General features: G+C 41.6%; 2 protein-coding genes across 9 annotated transcripts; both read left to right on the top strand.

Annotated features, from left to right (window-relative positions):
• Positions 1-195: 195 nt before the first annotated feature.
• Positions 196-12673, top strand: hmgxb4a (HMG box domain containing 4a). Of its 8 annotated transcripts, none has more exons than XM_080447254.1 (14): positions 196-246; positions 1180-1263; positions 1505-1641; positions 1787-1872; positions 1988-2578; positions 3201-3386; positions 3856-4043; positions 4185-4376; positions 5106-5235; positions 6662-6726; positions 6850-6946; positions 9668-9843; positions 10181-10303; positions 11852-12673. In XM_080447254.1, the coding sequence occupies exons 3-14, from the start codon at positions 1505-1507 to the stop codon at positions 11894-11896; spliced, it is 2016 nt and encodes a 671-aa protein (XP_080303380.1). In that variant the 5' UTR covers positions 196-246; positions 1180-1263; the 3' UTR covers positions 11897-12673. The 8 variants fall into 8 exon arrangements, with proteins under 8 accessions (XP_080303380.1, XP_080303377.1, XP_080303382.1 ...); XM_080447251.1 differs by having other exon boundaries at positions 1787-1865; XM_080447256.1 differs by having other exon boundaries at positions 1787-1865; positions 5109-5235.
• A 571-nt stretch (positions 12674-13244) lies between these two features.
• LOC308098105 (GTPase IMAP family member 7) lies at positions 13245-17301 on the top strand. The gene is made up of 3 exons (XM_080446344.1): positions 13245-13471; positions 15405-15568; positions 15904-17301. Exons 1-3 carry the CDS (start codon positions 13447-13449, stop codon positions 16765-16767), a joined length of 1053 nt encoding a protein of 350 aa, XP_080302470.1. The 5' UTR covers positions 13245-13446; the 3' UTR covers positions 16768-17301.
• Positions 17302-23525: the final 6224 nt, after the last annotated feature.

Raw genomic sequence — 23525 nt, forward strand, 5'->3', positions numbered from 1 at the left:
TTTTTCATGCATTGTAATCTAATATAATGCTATACTGTACTGTCACATTGGTTACTATTAAGCATCACTTTAGTGTAGGTTGTATCCTCCTCTCTGATGCTGATACAACGTATTTCTAGTATGGCCACATGTTCTCGACGCTGATTGGTTGCGTTCGCTAGGCCCCTCCCCCAACTCTACACGCATTGTTGTCTACTGATATCAAAGATGGCGACCGGACCCGCGTAAATCGTTGAACCCAAAGAGGTAGTAAAATTGAATTAATTCGTGCATTTTTACAGTTCTAGTGTTTCTATAATAAACACCCTGCCGCCCCGGTACGCACGCGGACTTGTGTGAAGTAAAAATGCATGGAATTCACTGTGTTCGTCCACTTATGAAGAACCGGGCCTAGGCGGTGTTTGAAAGCCACGGGCTGTGGTTGCAGCTGTGGCCGGAAAGCAGAGCGCATTGAGCCGCGGCAGAGCGAGCGGTGGAAATGTTGGGAGTTAAGAACTCAAAGTGTGAATGGAAGGGGGTGTGTTTGTGTATCTGTACGAAAGGAGGCGGGAATTTGTCTTATCAATTATGTACTGTTTTGTAAACGATAAACCGGTACCATTACTGAAATAAGCTGCGCATTTAGGGGTCTTTGTCTTTTTGGTCGGTTAACTAAGTGATCTTCAGTCTCTGTCTCTTATATGTCATCATGATTTGTGTGCATGGGGATCTCATCTTAAACAAGCTTAGTGCTTAATGAGCCTCCCAGTTTAGTAGACCTTGTATTGTGAATTTGTACTTCCATACTGATGTTCTCATGTCTTACTAAATAAAGTACATCAATCAATCAAAACTCTCAACTATGATGACAGATGCTCCTGCAAAGTGGTCGCTCCTTCATAGCTAAGCTCAACTTGTGATAGTATTAACTGTAGTTGTAAGAATCTAAGTATGTTCCGCTTCAGTTCTGTTTGGTATAGTTTAAGTCATGATGAGTATGATATTTTAAGTTATGAACTCAAGACACAATTTACAAAGTTTTCAGCTTGTTTGATTTAATAATATTCTGTGTTCCGACTGAGTGACATAAAACTCATTTTTCTTTAACTTGTATTATCATACCCTACCTACCTGTGTTTAAAACATGAGTTGAACCATATAATTGTGTAACAGATCATTGCCCTGTCTTCATGTTGTCAGCATTGTCCTGCAGCAAGAAATCCTGTTGAGGAAGAGGAGTCATGGCTTTTGAAGAGATCAAGGGTAAAGGAGCCGGTGGGATGGGTAATTACTGCTAATATAACTTAATAGTGCACATGCTGTTCTGAATAATTTAACACTATATTACATCACCATACAGTTAACACCACAAAATGAAGAACTTTATACTAATCACTGGGGCCTAATCTACATATGGTGCACTTGCCAATAGATGTAATAAACCACACATTCCCTTATATTCCAGATGTGCCATCATATTCTTCTCAAGGTAAGCAGCGTAATAATTATGTTATGCTTCTTTCAGATGTGGGTATGGAGGGAGACAGGGGCCTTGTGGCTGGTCGTAGTCAGAGAGAGAAGAGGAGGTCATACAAGGACCTGCTCAGAGAGGAAGAGGAGATTGCCGCTGAGGTCCGCAAGTCGTCCAAGAAACGGCCCAAGGTAAAATCATCTCTGCACAATCATCTGCTATCTTGTAATTTACATTAGGCAGCTTTAAAGACGCTAGGTTATCAAAACAAGTTTTTGAAGACCTCACTGATTTCTGTGAGCCGTTACGTATAAACTCAGTCTTATTTTAAATTAGGACTCAGAACTTTTCCTTCTTGGTGGTGGCGATTCACACAAGAAGAAGAAAAAACACAGCGATGACTACTATTACCGAGGTGAGAGGTGGGAACATACAGTCACGCTTGAATTTGGTTTTGTTTTCTGTTGACAGAAACAGTTGTCTGATTGTGTGGTATTTCCTCTTTGTTCTCCTCCATCCTTCATTCCACTGCGTAAGACCATGATGGCTCTGGTCCTCCTCCCCACAAGAAGAAACGCAAGTCCACTGATCGCTCCCCGCCACTCTCCGCCCCTTCCGCCGGTTCCTCACACCCTACAGACACAGCAATGGGCCTCTTGCAGGCCATCACCTCGCCCATGGCCACTGGCTCGGACCCCAGCCCGCACCTGCACAAGAAGCCCTCCTACCCTACCTTCTCCTCTCACTCCTCAAAGGACCGCAAGCGTGAAGGCAGCGGGAACAAAGGGAGCCACTCTCTTTCTCACTCACGCCCTGTGCCCTCCTCATCTTCATCGTCCTCCAAGAAGCACTCCTCGTCCAAATCATCCCTGTTCCACGGCGGTGCCCAAAAGGAGGAGCCATTGACACTGCGCGAGGCAGATGGCCTGAAGATGAAGCTCATCATGTCACCGGAGAAAGAGGAGGCAGAGAGCTACCCGTCATTCTCAGCATCCCACACGTCCAAAGGAGGTGCAAGGAAGGAGAAGGATCGGGAGCGGGGCGCCCCGCCCTCCAAGTCACCCAAGAAGAAAGTGCAGCAGAGTCGGGATCCGCTGCCTGTGGTGGGGAAGGAAGTGGAGGTGGAAGGTAAGAGAGCATTAAATTACTTTCTCTTGGATGCATCTTGTATGTGTGTGTATGTGTGTGTCTGTCACAGTCAGTCTTTTTGGTCATCAGTAGACTCTGTGAATCAGCACAAATTCAAATCCCTCCAAATAATTTTGCTTCCTGTTTTTATCCATAATTTCTTCTGGTTGGAAATTGTACAATATGGCAACCAGATTAGCAGGTCGAGTCTCACAATCAATTCACTTTTAGCCAAATACCGTTTCAGGAGGAGCTTAAAACTACTGATTTATTTGAATGAATCCTGCATTATTTTAGCCAATTTATACAGTATAGTATGTTAATACAATATAATTAGCACATCTGCAGTGGTTGGAGTGGTTGTTGTTAATCCTATAGACTATAGTTTTAACATTTTGAACCAAGCACACAAAAATGCTCCTATTTGTCAAAAATGGTTCATGGTGCTCCTGGAATCAATTTATAGAACTACAGGTTGGGCCGCACTAAAGACACAATTTCAGGATAGATTCTGAGTAGCTGGAACTCAAGCCGACAGCCAGCATCCCCTCTATTTAACACACCTGAGGTTTGTTGTTCCTAGCTTTTAGTGATACAGCGCTCATTCTGTCCTCTTCATCAGGTCACTATGGAGGAGGCATGGGAGATGACAGCTCTTCCTCCGGAGGGGAGCTGGAGGCAGGAGAGCTGGTGATAGACGACTCGTACACACACCTGTCCAAGAAGAAGAAGAAGAGCAAGAAGAGTAAGAAGAAGAAGGACAAGGAGAAGAGTGGAAAAGAGAAGAAGCACAGTAAAGGATCTGGAGGTGGGTGAACATGATGCTGTAGCTGAGTTTACATCGTCTTAATTCAAGGACTTTAAAGGCATATTAAACAACTCAGCATCTGGGGATAAGCAAACAGCACGTATCTTTCTAAATTATGTACATAGCATATGTGAACAAGTAAGCATGAACAAATTTTAGGCAACAAGTACTGATGCAAATAAATAAATAATATGCTAATAAATAAGGTAGACAGAACTAAATAAAAATAAGTATTCAACAAAGCCATGTAATAAGATAAATGTCAAGTACTATTGAACAAATATTTAACAACAGAAATACAAAACAACACTGGGCTTAAACTACACGTGCAAAAGAGCACGGAACCTATGGCTACAGTATATTAACCCCATAATGTAGTAACTGGTTCAGTATGTGTGAAGTGAGATCAGATTCTGTATTTAGACATGTGTCTTTATTTAACTTGATTATTTACATCTCTTCTGTACAGGGTCTCATCCAGACGCCCCCAGAGGTCATGGTCACTCCCAAGAGTACATCCCACACAGTCATGTGGGACCTATGTATGCCATGGGGGGCCATAAGAGCGCTCCTATTCCACACCACATTCCAGCTAACGACACTGTGACGGAAAAGAAGAAAAAGAAGGGAGAGAAGCATGAGAAGGATGACGATAAGGTAACATTAAAGCCCCATTCAGTGCCACTGATAGTCTTAGTGATTATTCTATCGATTACTTATCTTGTGTGTGTGTGTTTGTGTGTATATATATATATATTCATAATAGAAGGCTTAAAACCACTGACCAATGCACTTTAGCCCTCATGGTCTAATCCAGACTGCTCCAGAGGTTACAACCATCCCTCGTACCACCACCTTGAAGTGGGTCCTATGTATGCCTTGGGCACCCCTGCTGCACAAGAGTTCCTTCAAGGTAAAGCCCCTGTGATGGAAAAGAAGAAAAAGAAGGAAGAAAAGAAGGAAGAGAAGCATGAGAAGGATAAAGACAAGGTAACGTTAAAGCCTCTCTGTGTGGAGTTTGCATGTTCTCCCCGTGTTCCCTAGGGTAGGTATCCTCACAAAAACATGCAGTAAATTAATCCTGGTCACTATACTGCCTCCCCCTGGCCAGCCGGCCGCCTGATGGAGGGGAAAGGAACTGGTTGGATTAACGTGTTCCTTCCACGCGCTACGTCCAACCAGGGAAACTCCCCCTGTCGGGTGATAAGAAGGCTTGTTAGCTCTCATGCATTGAAGGAGGCATGAGCTCGGCTCTGAGCTCTCCCTAGGTTGGCAGAGGGAGTGTAGTGCCCAGGATTACTTAGACAATTGGCACTGGGTGAAAAAAAATTTAAAATAAAAAAAAGAATTGATACAAGTTCTGTCAATGTCAATATAGGTGAGGAGAACTTTTTCTTCCTCCATGTTTTTAATAGCAGAGCCAGTAGTGTCTCAGCATGATCTGATATCACATATCTGCTACAGTAATTTATGTTCGTTCACTACACCAAATTCTGTATTAAGGCTGTTTTCTTTCCACACTTAAATTCTCTGCACTTAAATTTACTTATTTACCGGTAAGTACTTTTGCTTAATTTGTATTACCTTATTTGTATTATACCTTATATTGGGCATTGTTAGCACAGTCTGGCATAGTCTGCCGACTCTGCCACACCAAGATTTCGCTTCATATGACAAATAAATCTTTTAATCTCATATTCTCTGTCTTAATTCAAACAGCAGCCCAAGAAGCCCAAGCGAACAGCGCCTACGACGGCGTACCAAGTGTTCTGTAAGGAGTACCGGGTCAACATCAACACAGAGCAGCCAGGACTTGGTCAAGGACTTAAGGCTGGACCCAATAAACAAAGTAAACATTTTATTTATTATTATTTATTATTAACATTTAGTGTTGTTATTATTATTATTATAATATTATGTATACAGTATATTTTTTGGTTAATCAATGAATCTAACATTTTAAATTGTGGGTGCTGCACTCTAGATTGCCATCGCCTGTCAGGCAATTATAGTGTTGGATTATCATTGCATCATGCCTCAGCATGTCTGAGAAAAGATCTGGTGCAGAAAAAATAGCAAACTCAAATAAGAGAGAAAGCATGAAGATAAATGATGTAACTTTATTCTGCTCAGTTAGTGTATCATCATAATCAATTTCATTTTAGTCATCTCAATTTAGTCTTTGCATGCTTATTTATACATTATGTGTGGTAATACAAACATATGACAGAAGTTCGTTCAGGTTGTGAACTTGTGAGAATGCGCTAGAGTGAGGTCTTGCTTGGGGCTGCTGAAATTCTACGGCTAACCCTGACTAGGTGGATCATAAAAATATTAACATTCAGTATAGTCATTCAGTATAATTGAACAAAAGATTTAAACAAAATCTTTGTTATTTTCTTTTCTTAACTCATTGAGTGCTATTAACGTGTTTCACGTGTTTTAGCGCTATGGTGCAACGTGCCATTAACGTGTTTCACGTGTTATATATTTTTTTAACCCAAGATATCATTATCTGAAGATTTGCAGCTCCATCCACTCCTTGTTTAACTTATAACTGAAAAAGGCTGTATCTCGCTTCCTAAGCACTGTTTTTTTACTTTGAAAAAATAAAAAAATAAAAATCGTAATGGCCAGAAATAGATAATAATAATTTGGGCACTCAATGAGTTAATTGGTTATACTTTATGATTTGTCTTTATTTATTTAGTACATAGTTGTGTTGATTTCTATTATTTAGACTATAGACCAGGGGTCTTCAACAGGGGGTCCGGGACCCCTAGGGGGTCCTCAGAGTTACTACAGGGGGTCCGCCAAATCTTTGTGTGATATGATTATTTTTTACCTTAACCACTTGAACCCTAGCATCCCTTTTCTGAGGTGAACTTTAGCCAAAAATAGCAGATCTACAAGCTCACAACGCCTCCCGCTGCGAGGCGTTGTGAGCTTGTAGATCGGCTATTATTGGCAAAGAGATATAGGTGTAGAGGGAAAAAAGAGCAGACCAAGTAAACAAAAAAGTTTAATCCGAAGCACAATTTTATACAATATGTAGAGGGGGTCCCTGCTTCATCTCTGTCTCAGCTAAGGGGTCCTTGGCCTGAAAAGGTTGAAGACCCCTGCTATAGACGATTTATTTTTAAACAAGTCGACTATCACAGGCTGAAGTCATGTATGATTTATGTGTCACACATGCTCAGACTGAACTGTAATGAATTGTAATCCATTGTATTGAATGAACTGGCACTAAATCAGTCTGTATCTCTGATCTACAGTGTTTGGAGAGCTCAGTAAAAAGCTTGCAGAGGTATGGAAGGCTATGCCTGAGAAAGATAAACTGGTGAGTTAGTTCAAGCTTTTAACACATGTCAGAAATATCTTTGGAAGTGCCCTGAGTGCTATGTCATTAGGGCTTGTGGTGTTGGTATGTAAAAGGCCCCCTTTGTTCTGTTCTTCTGCTCAGGTGTGGAGGCAGAAAGCACAGTATCTGCAGCACAAACAGAACAAAGCCGAGGCCACCACGGTCAAACGCAAGACCTCCACAGATGGAAAAAGCAAAGGTAACCATCCGTGAACTTTTCATTTATTTTTTTCTTTCTTTTTTATATCCAATAGCCATAGGATGTCAAAAGTCAAATAAAATAAAATTGTGCCCTTACATATATATATATATATATATATATATATATATATATATATATATATATATATATATAAAAACACACCCAGTGTGAAGTGAGCGGTGCTATTTATGAGTTGTTAATTTCATCATGCATCTCGGTAGCCAATCACAGCACGTCCTGCAAAGTGACGTGCTTAATTTTTTGGGGCCGGTGTAGCCGCCCCTATAAGTGGGGTTGGGACACCTCATTAGTATTAGTTTCCTGCACTGTGATTGGCCCATTAGTACACCCCTAGCTGTACTGTGATTGGCTGACTCTATTGGCTGACTCTATTCAGCACTGTGATTGGCTAGCGAGACACATGATGACATTAATAACCTATAAATAGGATTATGCACTTCCAAAAATCATTTTTTTTGGAAGTGAGCTTCCATCACTATGATGACCACTGTGATGACCACACCGCCCACTTCACACTGGGTGTGATTTTTACATTATTATTAATTTCATCATGCGTCTCGCTAGCCAATCACAGCACGTCCTGCAGAGCTTAGCCTATGGGCGTGTTTTCCACAGCATGGCGTCACAGCGAAAGACAAATTTTCACGACGGAAAGAAAAACTTTCGCCACGGATGGGTCCTAAACCCTCTTATAGGAGCGGTTACACCGCTCAAAAATCAATCTATCAATCAATTCATAAGTATTATGATTTCCCTCGCTATCCCTCCTGGCCCCCCCCCCCATGGTACATATGGTGTGTATACAAAAAAAGTAACAACCCGTTATTTTCTCCCTTTAACATAGAGCTTGTCAACGTATCGATGGTGGTAGTTTTATTTGTCCTGTAACGTCTTTAATTTAATTATGTTTTTAATCATAGGGCCCCATAACATGATCGAATTTTCCCGGTGATCCCCTCAGATTGAATTTAATTTTCTCCAAATTTAGATACATCATGAGGTCTTTAAGCCATACAGATGCTTTAGGGGCCAGTATTGATTTCCACTCTTCTTCTTGCTAATAAAGATACAAAGGCAAGATTCTGCTGTAGTATACCCCTTCCAATAAGTTGGTGATCTGAGAAAAATCCAAACAACGCCATCTCTGCACCCGGTAACAACTCTATGTTCCAAGCTTCAGCAAGGTGTTTAAAATGGCAGTCCAGTAACCTTGTAGGCGGGGACATGACCAAAACATGTGTGTCATGTTTGCTGGGGACTTATGAAATCTATTGCTAGAATCTGTGATACTGGGGTATATTTTAGAGAGTTTGAGATTAGTAAAATAAATACGGTGCACCACTTTAAATTGTATTAGGTTCAGCCTAGCGCATGATGTACTATCATTCACTCTCATTAAAGCATCCTCCCAGAATTCATCATCTATAACCCTACCCAGTTCGTGTTCCCAATCTGTTTTAAATTTGTCCAAAGAAATTATTGTACGAGTAGAAATTTAAGTGTAAACCTTTGAAATTAAACCTTTCCCAGTCATGGAGATGTCCAAAACTGTGTCAATTAAAGAATTGGGGATAGCATTTGGGAAGGAGGTATTATTTTTGACAACATTTTGAACCAGAAAGTATCGTAACAGATGAGAATTTGGGAGGTTCACACAGTTTGCTTAAGCTACAAAATATGTTGTCTATATAAAGATCCCTTAACTTAACAAGGCCTGCTCTCTGCCATAAAGAAAAGGCTGCATCATTCTTGGGCGGGGAAAAAAGGTGGTTGTTCTGAATAGAACTATGGTTAGACATTCCTCGGAGTCCAAGGGCAACTCAGAATTGAGACCAAATTCTTAAAGTAGAGGCCACAATTGGATTAGCTGAGATTTTTTTTAGGTTGAATAGGCAATTTAGATGTAGGTAAGGTGGTAGGACATGATTTGGTTTCAAGTTCACACCAGGTCAGTGAAGGTTCCTGTATCCAGAGTATCATTTTGTGTATATTGTCTGCCCAATAATAATTTCTGAGGTTAGGCAAAGCTAATCCACCTTCAGAACTATTTCTCTGTAAGAACTCCTTCCTTATCCTAGGTGCTTTACCTTTCCATAAAAACGATGAAATTCTTCATTTCTACTAGAAACTCACTTACAAGTGTTAAGGCCAGTTCACACCAATGCAACTAGTCGCAACTTGCAACCAGTTGCAAGAAATTGCAGCGGTCTGTACTGACCAGTTGCAGACCGGTGCCATTTGGGGATAATAGTTGCAAGAAGTTGCAAGAAGTTGCAGTTGCAACTCGTTGCGTTTGGACTGGCCTTTAGACTCACCCAAATGTAGTTTTTTTTAATTCAGGTAATTTCTTTTTGAAGCTTACCTGTGAAAATCTTAGTACTGTAGTTTCTTAGGCACTATTTCTCTGCAAAGCATTAATTAAAACAGGTCTGACCCAGTGAACACAACTCAGACTGGGTATGACCCCACATGTAGAATGCCAGTCAGATATTTTGGGGGAGAAAGAATACTTGACATGTACCTTTTATTGAACGGAGATACATTTTCTGAGAATTTAAACCACACCATGAGACATGTGGACAGGTACTTAACATAAGATAACCTGTCACTACCAATGGCCCCATTAATGGCCAGTAATGTTAATGGCACCATTATTGTTTTAGTAGCCGTAATCATTGTCGGTTGTCTCTGTCTCAGGTTCTATAAAAGGTGTAGGAATCACAACAGGGCTGGTGTCCCCTCCGAGAGCGTCCACCGGTGTGTCTCTGTCACCGGCGCGAGTCCCTGATGTCGATCCCATCGATGCAGCAGCTCATCTGCAGCTACTTGGAGAATCCCTGTCTCTCATTGGCCATCGGCTACAAGAAACCGAGGTTTGTATGAAGACAGACACATACCACAAATAGAATGCAGGGTACACACAAGGGCTGGGGAAAGCTCTTATGGGAAGTGGACCCATTGTATCACATTTTAAAGGTGCAATTCAGAACTTATTTTTTGGAGGCAATGCCATGATCTGGTACTTTTCATTAGTTTATGGAGTTGACATTACTACTCTAGACCACTCGGTGTGAATAAATTGTGTGAGGATGTCTTCCTTAGGCTTCTGGATCTCTGACTTGTCAAGACCATACTTCCCATGACATTAATATAATATCAAATCACATTTGTGCAGCAAAACCAATAAACAGTTTTTCTTTCCTTTCTTAGGGGATGGTAGCAGTGTCAGGAAGTTTGTCTGTCCTCTTAGACTCCATCTTGTGTGCCCTGGGGCCATTGACATGTCTCACAGCACAGATTCCACAGCTCAACGGATGTCCTCGCACTGTGCTGGTACGTTACTGGTATCTATTCATATAGCATGAACGCCGATCTAGTAGTTTCAGCTCCACAACCTCTTTGGTTTATATTCAAGCGTGTCATTTCCCACGGGCCCAATCCTTTCATTCAAACAAAACAACTTAACGTCCCAGCTTATAACCAAATCCCTTGCCAACCGTATCCAATTTCCAAATTTATTCGGAACGAAGCAAGGCAAAAGTACAAATGTAAAAAGGGGATTTGTCAGGTTTGAATGGGCCGGGCGCACCACAAAAAAGTCACAACCATCCCCTTAAGACACTGGCACATTTGTAATGCCATTGTTGAAACCACCACAAAGTCAAGAGTGAAGATGCTAATAGGAAACTTGTCAAATTTATGCAACCTTCCTCCCTGTCAACATGTACTAAATCCAATGTGAAACACATGTCCAAGGGAGCACACTAACAAATCCACAGTTGACAGGGCCCTCCTCAGTGAAATTCAGAGGTTTGCGTGTCGGCTTGTACTTAAATAAATAAGTCAAACAGACCAATTTTGTGTTCCAATTTTTTAGCGGTGTATATATACGCCGTCTTTCTGCTGTCTTCAGCACTGCCTGCTTCTCATTTCACACAGCAGTATAACTACATTATGTGCTTACCATATATTCTGTCCTCTGAAACAAAACAAAGTGATTGGAAGAAAATTACAGCTGCTTTGTGGTTAGCAGAATACAACACAGCATGCATTTCTTACCCCCTAAGTTCCAGTACTTGAGAGAAATAATATCGAACTTGGACATACATAATGGGATGCATGGAGAAAACTGCCTGTCCACATGTCCCATTGAGACATGATTTCATAATAAGTCTATATGTAAGACTTGAATGGAAATTGAATACAGATTTTCAAAAGGGTGAGCAAATATTTATTTTACACTTGAGTTAGTTGTAAAGAGTTCATTCATGTGTGTTTGTGTTGCTATCTGTCAACTAAATTCCTCTTGATTCCACCCTAGTCCATCGCTGTTATTAGTATGCCAATGTGTTAACTCTCTCAGTGCCAATGAAATAAAAAAATATGTTCTCTAAACTGCCAGCAATTTTTTTTTCAAGTAAAAAAAAAGTGCTTAGGAAGCGAGATACAGCCCTTTTCAGTAATAAGTTAAACAAAGAGTGGATGGAGCTGCAAATCTTCAGATAATGATATCTTGGGTTCTGAACATTGAAAAAAATAAAAAAAAAATAAAATAAAAATATATATATATATATATATAGAGAGATAGAGATAGAGATAGAGATAGAGATAGAGATAGAGATATATATATATATATATATATAGATATATAGATATTCTTTTTTGTTTTTTTTTTACTCAGGATTTTTCGTTCAGAAAAAACTCGGGATAACTCGGGGCTTGGCACTGAGAGAGTTAATTGCACCCCAGTCAGTGAATGGATGCAGATTCGTTTGGACAAATGTAATTGATCATTATTTGTATGTAGCCCCAACCAATACACAAAAAAAGGCATTTGTGGCTTTAACATTTTTAGATATATTTTTCTCTTTTTAATTTCAGTCTAACACCTTGGACAACATTGCCTACATCATGCCTGGACTTTGACTGATGAAGTGAGGACAGCACAAGCATTCTTTCAACCAGTCCTTGTGTATTTTAGCCATGAAATGAGACCAGACAGATGTGTCATTTATAGAACTGGCACTCAGAACATGGACGTTTATTTAAGCCGCTGTTTGGCACCGGAAATTGTTTCTAGTACCGACATGTTTTTAAAGTGTATTTTAAAAGTCTTTATTTTCTAATTGTGCTTCTTTTTTTTTAAGGAAAACAATTTGATTGATCACTTTAAATTTGGCATCTCTTGGTTTTAGTGTTACTGTATGTTCTTGTAGGAACGTATGTGTATTTGTATGGATGTTTTTCTGTTTGTTTGGCTGTCAAGCACATTTGACTGATAAGTATGCAAGTGTGACATGTACATACACATTCATAAGCAGTGATATAGAGACTACTTTTTTCTACACAAATGGATAGATAAACATAGTCAGGGTCCAAGTCTCTTTTTGTCCATCACCAACAAAAGACTAATATATTTCACAACTGCTTATTTTTCTTTTACAATGTAAGTACTTTAAATACCCTGTTGTTTTATACCTGTGCTATTTTACCATGCATAAAGGATTTTGACAATGTATAGAAACCACATTCTTTTCCAGATCATGCAAACTAGTCAATAGTTCACTTTTGAAGTTTCAATATAGAAACCACTTTTAAGAGCAATTTTGTGGTAATGGAGAGCTTTTTTTAAAAGCACAATATTGTACGTCAGAGTTTAAATACATTTCCTGCTGGCTATTGCCCATTAGTTGGAAATGACAATAAAATGATACATTTTCAAACAGACACAGCTTTTTTTTTACTTAAACGAGGTACTGTAGCTGTAGGTCCATTTAGGTTCACACATGAATACAAATAACAGAAGAGGTTACATTGCTTTTGCCACATTGATACATTTGTAGCCGTGTGTCTTCAGGCATATCTTCAGGCATTGATATTATATTTCTAAAGAGGAAATGTGTCTTCAGGCATTGATATATTTCTAAAGAGGAAATGTGTCTTCAGGCATTGATATAATATATCAATGCCTGTGATATAATATATCAATGCCCGAAGACATATTTCTAAAAAGAAAATGTGTCTTCAGGCATTGATATATTGAGGAAATATGTCTTCAGGCAAGTACTCGCATTTTTTACTTAATCAAAATCTACAAAGTAACCATGCGGTAACTAAATTTTTCAAATAATTGTAGTGGAGTAAAAGTATAATATTTGCCTCTGAGATGTATTGGAATAGAAGTAAAAGTACTGAAAATTGGAAATACTCCAGTAAAGTAAAAATGTCTCAAAAGTGAAGTACAGTACTTGAGTAAATGTACTTACCACTGTTGATAGCTACATTTCTCGCAAGGTAGCCTACTCAGGCGGCATTGGAGATCACAGCAGACTACTCTACAGTGTACAGTACTGTCCAGTAGAGTACTGTCTACACGTGTTTACAGTGTTGAATACTTTTAGCAGGGTGAGTCAGGCACTAGGAAGTGTGAGTCAGGAAGTGTCTACTGTACATCCCTGGGCAAACGCGAATAAGCAATGGCACGGAATGAACAAGTAAAAGGTAAGCCTTATGATTTGTTACATATAGCTTATTTATTGCACGCTTTAAAGTCTTCTGTACATCATACGACTGCTACAGATTAAAACTGAAATATGTCCCATCACCCCCATGGATGCCGCTCCCTATTCTTTGATACGAGTATGACACATACGAGTATTTCGGGGCTTGGCCGAATCCGCCATTCCTTCACCGGGTGAAACAACACAGTTTAGCGCAACATATGGTGAAGTATTGTAGTGCAGGTCATTGCAACAACCACAGATCTTGTGAAATGTTAAAACGGGACCGCCAAATATTCTAAACTTTCCGCGATTCTGCCAAATAACCATATTCTTTGAGACACCTTCCCCTATTCGCTCATACTTGACGTGTGTGTAGGCAGAAGAATGCGCTTTTCCATTACATCGGCTATAGGCCCGTTAGGAACCTCTCTCTCCACGATAGCTCCGAGTTGAGGTCCCGCTTCTGGCAGAGTGCAACACCGGCGAACGGTGGCCAATACTGTAGATTTTCACCTTTTTACACACATCGTATTCAAAAAGTAAAGGTAGTCCCCCCTGCTCTCAGATCTTTAACATTTTAGCGGTAAAGAAATTTTAAGTGACGGGTTGTGAAACAGGCGTTTAAAACGCTTTTTTAGTCAGCCTGCCTGTGCCATGTTTTCGCAATGCAACCTTAACGGGAGCAGCTTTGCGCATGCGGACGGGGGTTGACAGGCCACAGGCTGACTAAAAAAGCGATTTAAACGCTTGTTTCAACCCGTCGGTAAAACATTCTTCACAGCTAAAATCTTAAACATCTGTGAGCAGGGGGGAATACCTTTACTTTTTGGATACGATGTGCGGAAAAGGGTTAGAATTAACAATTTTGGCCACCGTTTGCCGGTGTCGCACTCTGCCGGCACTCTACGCAGTGGAACCTCATCACAGACATGCAAAAGTGTCACTTTTCAGCTACAGTCACCTTTTTGAACCCAAATAGGGCAATTGTGTGACACCTGACCCGAAAGAAAACAACATGTTGTCACCTTTTTCACCTCGGGGCTGTTTGCATGCCTGTCATCAGCGGAGGGAGAGGTTCCGATTGGAGCTGAACATTGGGCCGGGAATCGGCTGTTGGAACCAGACGGCGGCGGCGGCTACACCGCTTGTCAGCAGCTGCACGGCTGCAGAATATGACGTTGATGGAGAGAGATGAGTTATTATGTCGGTCAATTACAACGTATCTTACGAACTAACTAGCTAAACGAAAGTGCGCACTGTCGGAATTAACTATTAGGCTGTCCCACAAACAGCTGTTTGTTTATGGCTCTGTTAGAAAATCAATAAACACGTAATAAAAGATAATATCTAACGGGTTTATGGACACTCACGCCGTCTCTTCCAGTGGTGTAAAGTAATTAAGTACATCTACTCAAGTACTGTACTTAAGTAGGCTACACACACTTTTGAGGTATTTCCAATTTCCAACACTTTTACTTCTACTCCACTACATTTTGGATCCAAATATTGTACTTTTACGCCACTACATTTATTTGAAAACTATAGTTACTTTGTAGATTTTTATTATTATTACAAAACATACATTAAACATTACCCACTTCAGCCCTATATACATTTCGGCCATTTGAAAATATCCATCTACAAGCTCACAATGTGTGGCACCACCATGCATTGCCATTGTGAGCTTGTAGATCTGCTATTTTCAAAAGATTTCTATTTTATTTCTATTTCTATTCTGCATAATGAGTAGGCCTACTTTCTACTTTTGGTACTTTAAGTACATTTTGATACCAATACTTTTGTACTTTTACTCAAGTAAACTTTGAATTCCGGACTTTTACTTAACAGAGTATTTCTATATTGCAGTATTGATACTTTTACTTAAGTAAAACATGTGAGCACTTTTTCCACCACTGCTTAACTGTTACCAGAGCTAAGGTTGGTTCTGCTCGGCCAGACGGGAGCAGGAAAGAGTTCAGCTGGGAACGCCATACTAGGCCTGCAAGTCTTCCAGCCCCAGCATGATGGCAGCGATGCTGCTGCTGCTGCTACCAAGGAGTGCCAGCGTCACAGAGGGGAGGTTGCAGGAAGATCGGTAAATTATGGGGATTTATTGGGTTCCATTTACAGATCACGTTTGCTCTTGGGCAATCCACGCTTGAATAGTAAATAGGGGTTTGGAGAAAACAGCGACTTTCAAAATTCGTTCAACTTAATCTTCCAGGGAAGTTTATTATTCAAGTTTTAAAGGCTTATAATTGTACATGTCTGACTGTCTGTCTGTATGTATGTATGTCTGTGTGTGTGTGTCTCTCTCTCTCTCTCTCTCTCTCTCTCTCTCTCTCTCTCTCTCTCTCTCTCTCTCTCTCTCTCTCTCTCTCTCTCTCTCTCTGTGTCTCTCTATGTCTGTCTCTCTCTGTCTCTGTGCAGGTACTTATTGTTGACACTCCAGACTGCTTTAGCTCAAACTGCCCTCTTGAAGAAGCCAAACATCACATCTCCTCCTTCATTGCCCTATCAACCCCCGCACCCCATGCCTTCCTGTTGTGCGTTCCTGTGAACCGTCCGGCCGACGGCGAGGAGATCAAGGCTCTGGATGCATTGGAAAAGCTCTTTGGCTCCCGGGCAATCAGCGACTTCACCGTGGTGCTCTTCACCCATGTAGACCAGCTGGACCAAGACCAGCAGCTGGAGGAATTTCTCTCCACACAGCGCCCAGACCTTGTGGAGCTGACGGAGAGATGTGGGGACCGCTACCACGTCCTGCAGACAAGGGCTGGCGGTGAAGAAGACGATGAGGAGGAGAGGAGAAAAGCCGTGGAGGAGCTGCTGGAGAAAGTCGGACAACCGGTAGACCACCTCAGCTGTGCTCTGTATGAGGAGGCTGAGGCCAGGGTGAGAGAGAGGCAGGTGGCTCTAGTGAGACAGAGGAGAGGAGGAGCGGAGGCCAACGGGCAGGCGGGGTCAATCCAAGAGGAAGACTTTGACGAAGAGGAGATGGAACAGGTACGAGAGGAGGCAGAGAGGAGTGTAGGGGATTTGACTGTGGACATAGATGTTATCTTCAATTCGTCCAGCCTTACCCCGGCCTCCCCTCCTCCCTCGTTCCTCTGGGGCTTGTGGGAGAAGCTGACGGGCTGGATCAAGAGGCTTCCCAAGATGGTAAGACGGGAGGCTCTACTGGGAGCACTGGTTGGCCTGTTTGTGGGTGGGCCTTTTGGCGGGATGTTGGGTGCCACTGTGGGGTCGGTGGCTACCGAGGTGGGAAGACGAAACACCCAGAAAAACAAATGAGATGGAAGTGGAGATGGTTTCACTGTGTCATTGGGCTGGGCGATTGTGGAGAAACAAAATAGTATCCGTTTATTACAACTTTGCATTGTTAATTTAGATAACAAAGTTGTGTATCATGATTCACAGTATTAAAAACATCCCACAATATGATTAGTCCATGAATTATATATATATTATATTATATTAATATCAATAAATTGCCCAGCCCTATGTCACATGATTATATCCCATTTAAACTTACTGCACTTTAAATTTCAACTTTATTTCACTGCAGGTCGAGGTGTTATTGAGCTATTAGTAATTTACACACCAAGTGCCCTCACAGTATTTATGATATATCTATGAGCACTGCTAGTACCTATCACAAGGTTTTTTTATGTGCAATATTGCATTTTGTGTGGACTTTTCTTACGGGGTACTTGTAAGGGATATCCACTGGGTGGCGACATTGACCTAGTATTGGAGAAGGCTATGGTTTGACTAACTCATTTTAAGCTTACCAAAGAAAATAAATGCTTTTCAAATGCTCTTTCAACTGCACAGAAACATTTCTCTGTCCTTTTTTATTTCCCATTCACTCAATTAAGAACTTTAGAGCTCAACTATTAACAAGTGAGAGAGTTGAGGATATCACTTGCAGAAGTCTAGGAAAGCAAAACATTAATTGTAAAGACATTCAGCAGTTCAGTCCACGTTTTAATAAGACATATCAAATCCTAGGGATCGACTATAGTCTCCCCATTCAATCTACCATTCAGGGAGACTGTCCCATAACTGTGGTAGGCTATGCAAAGAAAAAGAGGCTGTAGAATTCTGCATTTAAGTAAGCCGTATAGACTGGAGTCAAACTGCACACTGAGTCCCAGTAATGAGAACTGTCTCTCCCCGTCTCTCTTCTCTTTACACAATGGCAGGTTATGGTTTTGACATTGATGTAATTGATACTCTGCTAAAACCATCAGTCATAACCCATCCTTACATCTTTCTCTTCTCTCCCTCCCTCCCTCCCTTTCTCTGTCTCTCTCTCTCTCTCACTCAGTTGCGCTCGCTCACTCTAAGCTGCCGGAGGCTCTGCCTCAGGAACAGCTAGGCGTTTCCGAATGTGGGTGGTCCGCCCGAGGTGGGAGGGAGAGGGAGAATTAGACCAGCTCTCATGTTTCCCAAAAAGAGAGAGAGGAAAAGAGCGAAAAAGAGAGAAGGGGGGGGTGAGAGTGAGCGAGAAAGAGATGTGTGTGAAGAGAGAAAGAGAGAGAGAGGAGAGGGAAAGAGAGTGGAAGGCAAAGACCATGCTTAGGGACTACATCTGTCCTCCAGATGTGGCCTCCACAGTTGTCTGAAACAGGGCAAAAAGAAAGTTTTTAAAGTAAAGGAAAATTGGTGCTAAACAGTTTTTTATTGTTAGGGATTACATATACAGTGAAGTATAGAGTCCAGTGTACTGTACCAGCCTTGGAGTGCATCGGCCAGGCTGTGTCACCTTTCTCCTCCCAATGAAACTGCAATGAAATGACGCACTGCACTCCTTGAAGATAATGTATATAAAAAGAACACCTGTCCAAATATTATCCCGTCTTACTGGATACACATCGGGCAGAAGACAGAGTGTGTAATGATAGAGTCGGTGCAATGGAGAAAGATTAGGGAGGGAGGATTTGGGGGGAGGGAAATTTATTTCTTCAGGAAGGCAAGACTATGGGACGCAAAAGTATCAAGGCACCCGAAAGAACTTGCAAATCAAGGCCGACTGCGTTTGAGAGCATCCCACTGCAGTGCAGGGAGATGAGTCCTCGGACGCAGAGAGAGAGAGAGTGATGCAGACTTGATTTGTGCCTGCATGTGTATGAGCACAGCCACAATCTGAACAAACATCGCAGGGAATCACAAGTGACCCATCATTAACACGCAGGCTGTAACTCCTGGGGCCTCTCCCTCGGAGCAAAAATGTTGTTCTAAGGGCCTTGCGGTCCCCCATTGAAGTGGGGGCAGTCCACTGCAAGACGTGGACACCGCAATATTTTTTGTTATCATCGCGCCCTATGGGCTGGAAAAAACAGCAAACCAAAGGAAAATAAACAAGATGACACACTTTTTCCTCAACCGCACAAGGCCTTTTCTCTCTTGTTGGCTTGCGCGAAAATGCACTTTTTCATTAAGTGCTCAAAATTATTTTGCGGAAGAGTGTAATTTAGTGCACAATGGTTTTTAATTATTATTTTTTTAGGATATTCCTTACATTTTATTTATCAAAATGCCTATTTGAGTAAAAAGGCTGTGTTCACATAATGTATTTAAATTGAAGTCAGCTAAAATAATCTGGTCATGATAAGTTGAGTTAATAAAAAAAAGTGCAGCCCGGGTGAACTCAGAGAGGAAATAACCATATACCACCATGTGTCATAAAGAATATACAAAAACAGAAATCTGGCCTTGAAAGAATAAAAAACGCTACATGAAAGTACTAGACAGGAAGAACGTTTTAGGAAATTCAAACAAACTTCTTGTAATTTATAGACAGCGTCTTCCTCAGTCACTGCTATTGAATTCGTTTTTGTTGTTGTTGTTTTTAGGGGTTTTGTATAGGTTTTATTTTAACTTATTTTCAACAAACAAACATACAACACACTCACAGGTCATAAAAGCCATTTTCAAGCTAGCAATTTTGGTCATTTTACGTTGCTTTCTTAACAATGTGCAAAGGAGAAAGAGCTCATACTGCAATCATCCTGTCAGAGTCCAGGGTGATGGTGTTTGCCAGCAGAGTGAGGCCTGAGACAGTGGTGTCCAGTGGCCGCTGTCTCCTCCTCTCTCTCTGGGTGTGCGAGCTCTGAGCCCTCTCATCTTTTTCCTATTAGTGCTGTTTTCATGTTCCTCCCTAGCATGAGCGTGTGTGGCTGCGATTGTTTATGAAGCACTCGGAGGAGCTAATGCTCTCCCCTATCCTCTGTGTGTGTGTGTGTGTGTGTGTGTGTGTGTGTGTGTGTGTGTGTGTGTGTGTGTGTGTGTGTGTGTGTGTGTGTGTGTGTGTGTGTGTGTGTGTGTGTGTGTGTGTGTGTGTGTGTGTGTGTGTGTGTCTGTGAGAGTGAATGAGAGAAAGAAAGAATGTCTGGGTTGGAGATAGTTATAGAAAACACAATAAGGCACATTGAAAGTTTGGAACGTCAACAACTTTGTAAGAAAAACAAATAGGAAATTAACATGTTCAATGCTGAGGTACACAAAATGAAGTAGTTTATTGCTTTAGAAACTGGTCAGCATTTATTGTCGTTGCCAACCATAAACCTAATTAATCTTTTTCAGGATGTGTGGGGAAAATTAACAGGCAAGGCATGACTTTGACAACCAGATTTATTTTTTGTTTACCTTCATCAATCCCTATTCATAACAACACAACATATGTTAGATGAATGGATTATACACACGTAGCCTACTTTGTGTGTGTGTGTGTGTGTGTGTGTGTGTGTGTGTGTGTGTGTGTGTGTGTGTGTGTGTGTGTGTGTGTGTGTGTGTGTGTGTGTGTGTGTGTGTGTGTGTGTGTGTGTGTGTGTGTGTGTGTGTGTGTACTGTATATATATATATATATATATATATATATATATATATATATATATATATATATATACATGTATGTATATATATATATGTATACTGTATATATATAAGATAGATTATATATATATATATACATATATATATATATATATATATATATATATATATATATATATATATATATATATATATATATATATATATATATATATTGTATATTGTATATATGATTTATAATTGTCTTGTCTAAAATGAATGAAAGGACCATACCAGTGTTACTACAGTACATGTCATTGTTCATTGTCAAAACTGGCCAGTGGCCACATAGTTTACATAAACCTCAACAATCTGTCCTTCAAATTTCTTTATTTTTTTAAAAATGTTTTGTCCATATTCAATACATGTTACAGAATGTACCTGAACATGTTTGTCAAAGCTAGTTGTAACTCACTGTAATATTTAAAGCCCTGTTCAAGGTCAAATTCAAGTTTGAAATGCAGCACTTGTAAGGAACACTTTTTCCAGATGTATTAAAATTTGTCTCAATGTCTGTATTAGAGTAGGGAGTAATTTAGCAACTTTGAAGTCTCAAAAAGTGTTTTTCCACACCGTTTCAACACGAATGGTAGTGAATGATGTTTAGAAATGTACGCCAAGATCTACTAAATTATGCACTGCATACATTTATGTATACAAAATCTGTTGATGACAGGTTCACTCTCTGCTGATGGTGAGAAGTCTAAATTAGCCTGGTATGGTCCTCTAAGTCAATGAGGTGAAGCACTGAGGTTGAAATAACGCAGCACACAGCCTTAATGACAACAAAACGTGTCTCCCCCTCACGAAACAAGGTGTCGGAACAGACAGAAGAAAGGAAGCAACAGGAAAGAAGCCCCCAGACAACATTAATACAAAATCACACACAGCTGCTGAGGTTAGGGGTTCCAGCACGTTCCGGTGGACACACACGCATACATACACATAGACCGGCCACACATGTGCCAGCAGCTGGCCTGTGTTCGGCACTGGGAGAGGCACGACCGAATGGGAAGTGTACTGGTGGAGCCGACCGGCACGAAAGTCACCTTTCATCCCCTCACACTGGACCGGGCTGACCCACACCAGATGTGAAGGAAGAAGCTCTCTTTTGGAAGGGATGGAGGTTGGAGGAGGTGAACGAGGCACCAACAGAGAAATGGGTGAGAGGCTTGAGAGCAGAGCGATATCGAATATCGAGTTATTGTGTGTGGTCTGTTTCAGGTTTTGCATGCCCTGCCAACTTCTGCCCAGTTTAAAAGTGAATTCTAAATATGGTCACCACATTTGTGTAATTTATTCTCAACCTTACACAAGTTCTGTCACTTGAATACCAAAAGCGCATTGGGCCATAACTAATACCCTATGGCAACATCACAGAGTCATATGTCACCAAATGAGTTCCAGTTTGAACGTTGTGTGTGTGCGCGTGTGTGCGAACAACGACTGCCTCGACAATTGTTCACTTGCCAAGGGACAGATAAACAGCACGAGTGGGAGGGGAAAGGTCATGTACTCTGGTGTGTGTCTTACAGGCGTGTATATGAGCCTACTGTGGTATTATGTTTCCTGTGTTTTAAAGCAGGACTACAGTATGGGCTAGGGAGGAGGAGGGGCGCGGACGGACAAGAGGCAATTACATCAGGACAGGGAGGCAAAACTGAGCCGTATTTAAAACTAAAAGTCACATTACCTCGGGGGCCCAAACTTACAGACAGGCTTTGGGAAGACGAGAAGTTTTCTTTTTTTTGTCCCCCCTGAAGTTATCTGTGTTGCGGTGAACGTCTGAGTGCACGGCATTAAAGGACTACGAGAGCTTGAGTTCTGTTTGTGTGACAGTTCGTAGGAGTTAGCGGTTTTTCACCACACCTCCTCCAACAGACGGCCTTTGAGGACTCTAGGGGGGCTTCAGTCAGAACAGAAGACAACTCACTACTTGTGGAGCTGTGTGGTGTGGGTGTTGGATGGTCTCGCAGCTCGCCATAATTGATGAATAGTGTGGTCCACATTAACTGACATGCGCCGTTGGCTGTAAGTGGGTGCGGTGAGCGGGGCCGTTTGAAGCAGGGGGCCGCGGGCCGTGTTTGAACCGTCGGCAGAGACCCCTGTCTCTGTAACGGACACCGACCTGTGGTTTGATCGCCGCCTCAGCATACAGGCCGGCACAAGCACACATACAGTATACAGTATACACACACATACACACTCACACGTGTGTGCGCACCCACACACACACACACACACACACACACACACACACACACACACACACACACACACACACACACACACACACACACACACACACACACACACACACACACACACACACACACACGGATGTATGCATGGCCTTGCATGTGTGCTCACTCACTGTCACACACACCAACAAGCATGTGCATGCACACGCAGACACAAAGATGCAAAGACACGCACACCACACAAACACACTTTATCCTCCAGTTGCATTACAGGGCTTTGGGGGAGGTGACTGTATTATTCCTCCTGCAACACTGCCTTAATTCAAGGCAGATCTGACCCCAGCGCGTTGTTCTCCCAGCTCTCCTCTATTGGATCAAGTCATAATCCTGCCTTCACCACATGAATGGGACACACAAAGAGGAGCTGCACTCGTTCCTGCCACATACGTCAAATGTCACTCAGGTCCATATGCTGTCATGCATGCTTATAGTGGGTATCGCCGTGTCATGTGAGAGCCGAGGGAGGCTTAATGGAGGCCTAGAGAGACCCTGATCTGGAGACAGACAAGCAGGAAGATTGGAGCCATGTCTCTCTTTTCCTCTCACAGATAAATACACAGTTACACACGCACACAGAGATACACACCAACCTGGAGTTGATCTATGGTTGCCCTGTTGTTTTCACAGATCCACAATCCCACACATCTCCCTGCCAAATAAAACCAGAGGAACTGACCCACGACGCCACTTCAGAGCCTGGCCGCACAAAGCGATCTCTAAATAGGGGCGTTTTAAGGAGACACTTTACTGTAAGCTATGACTAAGAGGCCTGAAAGCATCTCAAAACAGCACTGGCAAGCATTCTGCTTCTATGGTAGGACGCGCACAGCACCCCATCGCTTTCAGCCACACATAATATAACTCTCCCGCCCAATGGTCCTATCACGTCATATCGTTTCAAAAGACACCAAG

Source organism: Gymnoscopelus braueri (assembly GCF_963280865.1).
Source record: "Gymnoscopelus braueri genome assembly, chromosome: 13".
In the NCBI taxonomy this organism is placed as follows: Eukaryota; Metazoa; Chordata; class Actinopteri; order Myctophiformes; family Myctophidae; genus Gymnoscopelus; species Gymnoscopelus braueri.